Source organism: Salvelinus fontinalis, chromosome 10, assembly GCF_029448725.1.
Source record: "Salvelinus fontinalis isolate EN_2023a chromosome 10, ASM2944872v1, whole genome shotgun sequence".
Lineage (NCBI taxonomy): Eukaryota > Metazoa > Chordata > Actinopteri > Salmoniformes > Salmonidae > Salvelinus > Salvelinus fontinalis.
The window spans coordinates 17622387-17629118 of record NC_074674.1 but is presented as its reverse complement, the minus strand read 5'-3'; the positions used below and the strand labels follow the sequence as shown (position 1 = coordinate 17629118).

Here is a 6732-nt window from a genome sequence, read left to right as displayed (position 1 = left end):
TGTTGTTTTTGTTTCGTTTTGTCATTCTTCTAATAAAGAGAAGATGTACTTTCCACGCGCTGCGCCTTGGTCCTCTCTCAGTCCCTTTGACGATCGTGACACATGGATTTAGTACTGTAGATATGTGGTGGAGTAGGGGTCTGAGGGCAAATGACATTTATTCTAATGGTTGGCCAAGGAGACCCATCGGCAATCCACGGCCACAATTGGCCATGCTTCCTGAAAATAACCTATGGATTACATTAAAAAAAGACCCATCTGCCGGGTCAACCCAGCATGAAGGTAAATAAAAACCCAAATGATGATAATTAGTGACGTTACGTTTGATACCAAGGAATGCATAGAAATTGCTAATAAAGGGTACTTCGAAGCAGTGCCGATGCCTGTATCACTTTATCAAAAGCACGTGATCGTTCAATGTCCAACGTTTCGTTTTCTCGAACTACGTTTGGTATTAGTTTGGTAGCAGACAAAAAAGACTACGCTGTGCACTCGCTACGGGGTTTGGGACGTCATCTATAATCATTTTACCAGGTGGTGCCACTAGTGTGCACTGTGTTGATCAAAGCCTTGTGTAATGAACCTATTTTACGACACAATTGGCTGGAAAACCTCAATACTTCAGAAAGCCTTGTTTCCCCATCAGTGCTATATACAACGTTTTTTAATGGCTCTTCATGGAACCTTAGGTAACTTGTCTTTATAGCACCATACAGGTTCCCTATAGAACCTTATGAGCATGGTTCCATACAGCACCAAAAAAGACTTCCGCTATGGTTACAAGCCAAAGAACCCTTATTTGGCACAACATAGAACCATTTCCTTTTAGAGTGCACACAGAGTAACCCAAAAAAACAGCGTTGCTTTCAGTGTTGATGCCTGCTAGGTGTGTGTGTGTGTGTGCGTGAGAGAGAATGCTTCTGTCTGAGACTAAATGCCTTTGTTTCATTTTGAGTGTGACCACAACACTAACAGCCCATAAAAAATCCCCATAAACATCCCCTATAATCAACAGTTTTATCGTCTGCCTGAGTGGCTTCGCGATACTATCATTCCCCCCCAATGTCCTGTATGTGTGAAAATTAAACCATCAAAGTAGACAGAAAAATAGAGACAAGCCAAAAACAAAGACATAACCCTTTAATTTCCCCTTTCCCTTCCCTTATTCCTTCTTTACTTCTTCCTCTCTCGCAGGAGAGTCTGGAGCACAACTGAAATGAGAATAATTAGCGGACTCGTTAGTACTTAGTCATATGATGCTGCCTGCCCCACTCTTCCCCTCTGGGCCTTCCGTCCGGTCCCGCTGTTCAATCAGACTTTTGTGGAGCTCTCTCTCTCGCTCTCCCTTTGTCTCTGTCTGTCACACACACTCTCTGTCTCTCTTTCCCCCCTCCTCTCTCTCTTTCTCTCTCTGCCAGGCCCGGATTGATCGTGACCCAAAGCAACGGGCTGCATCAGTGGCTGCACAGCTGCCAATTTGAATGAATGGGACATCTCAGAGGCATAAAAGGGGTGAGAATCATATTTTTTTTTATATCTGCCTCTGTGTCTCCATGGAGGGGGCTGATAAGCACTGAGAGGTGGTGATGATGGCTGGGGAGTGTAATGGCCGACTGCCTGGAGAAAGGGACGTGAATTCTATTTGGACAGAAATGTCACAGACCAAAACTCTCCCTCTGTCTTTCTCTCTTAATCGTCTCGCTCTCTCGCCGTGACTCCAGCTCTGTCTCCAAGTTAATACAGAATGTAATGTATCTATCCTTCTGTCTCTCCTCCTCTATCTCTCCTGCTCACCCTTTATTCACACTTCTCTTCTCTTTCTCATTCTCTCTCTCTCTCTCGCGCACTCTCTTTCTCACTCTTTATTAGCTCAATAGGAAAGGATAAGAGGAGTGACAGAGAAAATTATATGCATTCATTAAAGGCCCAGTGCAGTCAGAAAGGGAGAATTTCATGGCCTACGCTGTAGGCCACAACATGGTGATATATAATTCAAGTCCCATGATAATGGAGGCTCCATAAAATGTGTTTAGATTGTAGGCATATTGTATTACTGTTTTCAAGACTGAGAGTAGAGCGGCTCAACCACTCTAAACAGAACCAGCAGAGCATTACCGCCTAAGTCCCAAATTGCACCCTATTCACTATATAGAGCATTACTTTTGACAACGGCGATATTGGCCCAGGTCAGAAGTAGTGCACTATATGGGAAATAGGGTGCCATTTGGGACTTAGGCGGTAATGCTCTGCTGGTTCTGAACAACAATAGCTTTTAGGCTACATGCAGTCAAGCTTTTCCACATTAACCTCTCAGCTAATTGGAGAGCACCTACTGTAGCTAGCTTTTCCTTTCAAAAGCCCACCCGTATAAAACACTATTTTGTGCACAAAGCAATAGAGGGTAAAAGTGAAATAGGATGTTTACCCGACTTCACTATGTTAAGGAAAAATAGTTAGTAAAACTAACAACTAGTAGTCTATGCAGCATGTTACGCAGCATGTTCTCCACATTACATTACCCCACAGTATCTCTCTGGATTCATCCCGTGGCACCCTATTCCCTATTTAGTGCACTACTTCTGACCAGAGCCGTAGGCAGGCTCTGGTCAGAAGTAGTGCACTATAAAGGGAATAGGGTGCCATTCGGGAAATACACTATGTACATACGCTCAGTCCTTTTGTAGCCAGAGTAGATGTAAGTGAACACATTTAGCCAGCTACAGCTAGCTGGGTCCCTCTGTAAGCTGTTTAACAAATTAAGGCGTGTGTGTCTGATGCTACATGCCTTTAAGCTGTTAGTGTATGATACAATTCCACCGAGACGCAGGCAGCCTGGCGGCCATGGAATCGCATCAAAGACTTCTGGGGCAAGCAATTGACAGAGGAATTACTTTTGGTTTGCATCTGAGAGAAAAGAGGCCATTACTGAGGCACACAATGAAATGAGCTCGGTACAGAGGGAGAATGCTAAATAGACCACTAAAGTGACAAAGCACATAGGCTTACACACAGCGGGCCAGCACTGTGGGCTACTGCCTACACAAACAAGACCCCCTGTGCACTAATATACCCAATCCAAATAGTTAGATTCTCTCCATGCATAATATTGTAGCATAGAAAGTCAGTCACACACACTTACCTGTGGCTCGCCCCCCCCCCTCCCCCACACACACACACACATACACACACCCCCACACACACGTACCCCCTCTAGACAACACATACACACAGACACACACACACCGCCAACATATTTTCACTTTAGTTTGAGGGAGGACATGAGCCAGCTTCCAGTGACAGTCTATAAAAGTCTATAAAACCCTCGTCAAGCTGACACAGAGTACGTTAACACGTTGTACATCCCATGTGGCTACGAGAGGAAGGCATTCGGATGAAAAGTGTTGAACTGCACTTTCAATTCCATGAACTGCGATATCCCCAGCGTGCAGCTGGGTGAAGCATATCAAGAACAGGCTGTAGTTGCAGCCGACCACACAGTATGAACACGGTTAAAATGAAGTGCTTCGTAACACCAAAACAAGTGGCAACTGAGCCATAACCAATGCGAAGGAGCCTGAAACCTTAACTTTGGTGGAGTATTGAAACACATTATCCTGAGATGTTTTGAAACGTTACTTGGTGTGTTTTAACACCACTTAGTCAAGTGTTCTGCAACACCTATTTTGGTGTTTCGAGTTTGGTTAGATACTGCCTCTTTTGGTGTTGTTTCCTCTCTCTGAAACTCCTAAACATTATTATGGTGTTTCAAATCCTGTCTAGTGCATAATTAGATCACTTCTTTTGGAGTATTTTAATGTTTAACATTGATTTATGTATCTGATCATTTGCCCGTTTAACCCATTTTGGCAGGCACAGTTGAGCACAGTTCTCGATCCCCCAGGAGTAACTGCAGGTTTTCCAGAAACATTGCAGGATACAGTATTAGCCTCCAATATTACAAGCTAGAAATGTGGGAATGGGTCGTCTCATCGTTGAACCTCATTTTGCCTGACTGTTTTTAAATCTGTTCATCATGAGCAATTACGCCTCATGGCACAACAAGCTGCTTAATATAGAGGTATACTTTTCTTTCTTCAAACATGCATACAACATTGTGTGAAATAATAATGAAGTCTGAACATTTTTAATTACCTACAGTCCTCTAAAAACAGAGCCACAGGGCAAGATAGGAAGTGCAAGGAGATTAAAAAACAGACTTCCAATGAGTTCAATAACTTAATTTTCTCTATTTTTGGTTATCCTCATAAAATATAGTTAGAATTAGAATTCCACAGCAAACATTTCTTCATAGACCCTTATCATTAATCAATATTTAAGGTAGAAACCGTTTGCATTTCTCAGTCTCACAGTCTGCTAAAACATATTTATTTGTTTTGATGCTGCATTTTACATACACTGAAACTCAAATTGTTTTCAAATCCTCTCTTAAAAACACTACTATTCAGATTGAAGAACCACTTTGGGTGTTTCAGAATAATGCTATTCCATTTTTTAAAACCACTTTCTGTGCATCGTAACACTTACATTGGGTTGACGTTCAAACACCTTCCAAAAACGAGATCTCAGCACTACTTTTCATGGTTCCATGAAACACAAACAACATTACACAATCCCAGAGTCTTTCTATTTTTACAGTGAAGCCACTGTTGCCGCCAGTGTTGCTTGATCAATTTCTCAATTTAGAAACCAACACATGATTTCAGCCTTACAGACTATGATCATGTATTATTTCAATATCAATGAACAGAGGTGTATGTGAAATTAATACCATTATTTTGGAATATGAGCCAAATCAAAGAAGAAACTCCCAATGGACTAAATAGGCTATGTAGAACACAGACAGGACAGCTTTAGTTTAATAAACCTGTGACAAATAAATGAAATACTAGAATTGAGGGACATGTTTTCTTAATAATAAAAATCATCAAATATTAGGCCTCCTTCCATATCTCTCGTGCGCTCCCTGTTTGAATTTCCCACGCTCTGGCATGTCACTTCCTGGTTCAACACCGTGGACAGCTCCGCCGTCTCTCACATTTTTTCACCAATCGCTCTTCTGAGGCTCGAGGCAGGGGAGCAAAGTTTTGGCAAATTCTGAGTAACCAGTGCAGCTTTCCGTAAACCAACGTCTTCCTTCGCAAATGTTTATCAGAACCCGTAGTGGCGATTAGAGGACGAAAGGGAGAACGAAAGAGGGAAAGCAGAAACACGGAGACCGAGAGGAGCCGAGATTTTTTTTTTTTTTTAATATGCGAAGAGACTGTGATTCCACGCAGATTTATCGCTTTCTACTATTTGATTGCTGAGTGATAAACAGACGGCGAGCGACCTCAGAGCTAGGAGGGAGCGGAGAGGACTGCCGTGCGGGGGACGCAAAGGAACCGATCTGCATGTGAGAGCATTGGTACGTTCCACACACCAGAGGCAAGAGATGCAGCCCTCAAGCAAGATCCTGAGTCTTATCGTCCTCGTCTTGATGGGCACAGAACTCACCCAAGTAGGTTTGAACACACGCCATTTTCCCCTCTGTATTAGAGCTACAACGTGGCGGGCGGTTAATTGGTCCGATAAAAGATTAAGATTCTACCCAGTGGCTACTCGCTAGACAGAGCTCCGGTAAATCAGACAGTTTCCGCACTTAAACAGATTAACGGGTGGGATTACATGGCGATGATGTGGATACATTGTGCTACACGGGCGCAGATAGCGCCAGAAGCGCCCAATGAATGTCACACAGACTGACCCTACCGGGTCTCTCTGTCTAACGCGCAGGGATACAGAGATATACAAAATCCTAAACGCACAAATGTGTGTCAATATACAAATATATTACACACGTATAAATAATGAGCAAATGTAATAAATGAATGACAAATATACCTATCCAAATAATCAATGTGCGGGTTAGGGTTATGTCAGAATGTTTTTCATCCCAAATCGAATCGTTGTGCTTTGTCTGGTATAGATGTATCGTTATTCTGGATGTGTCGTTTTTTTTGAATAACAAACAGCCAAAGATGATTGCATATCAAGTAGCACAGCACAGCTGGTCTTTTGAAGATGCCCAAACGAGCAGTAAGGATTTGACTGCTGAGAGGAATAGGGAGGTCTTCATTCTAACCAACCTACATTTTATTTGTGTGGCATAAACCATTATACAACATTTTGATCCAATCACCAACGATGTATCCAAGGCTGTAATGTAGGAGTTGACAATGTGATTGAAGAATGTTGTCAAGTGTTGTTCTCTGCCTGAACCACCCACACAGCACTTCTGGGAGATGCTTATGGTGGTGCTGTCCATGGTGCTGATGGTTGGTTTATTGTTGTTAGGAAGTTGCCTTTAACTCACATTGTGCACATTTTACTCTATAGTTTAAAGTAAATTCCCTAATTTTTAGCACACATGTTTACATAAAGAGTTACACAGATATTCTAACAATTATTTATGTTTCTCAAAACTGTAGGTCTCTGTTCATTCCCAGAGACCTACAGACAAAAAACATTTTTTCTAAATAGTACCAGATTGGGGTTCTTTGTCTTGTAAGTATAGTGGAACCATTTTTAGTGCTATATAAAGAACACTTTTTTCAAGGTTCTATAAAGAACCATGCTCATGAGGTTCTAAATGGAACCCGTATGACGCTATAAAACACCCTTTCCCAAGGTTCTATAAAGAACCATTAAAAAGGTTCTTTATAGAACCAAAAA

At 42.1% G+C, this 6732-nt stretch overlaps 1 protein-coding gene across 2 annotated transcripts in view; it reads left to right on the top strand.

The window, feature by feature from the left end:
* The first annotated feature begins 1404 nt into the window (after positions 1–1404).
* LOC129863725 (noelin-like) overlaps positions 1405–6732 on the top strand; it is a 65602-nt gene continuing 60274 nt past the window's right edge. Inside the window, exon 1 of one of the 2 annotated variants that reach the window (XM_055935922.1) lies at positions 1405–1512. In XM_055935922.1, coding sequence (XP_055791897.1) covers positions 1486–1512 — 27 coding nt within the window. In that variant the 5' untranslated portion in view covers positions 1405–1485. Of the gene's footprint in view, positions 1513–5020; positions 5519–6732 lie in introns of those variants that run through there. The other variant, XM_055935920.1, reaches the window with a different exon arrangement.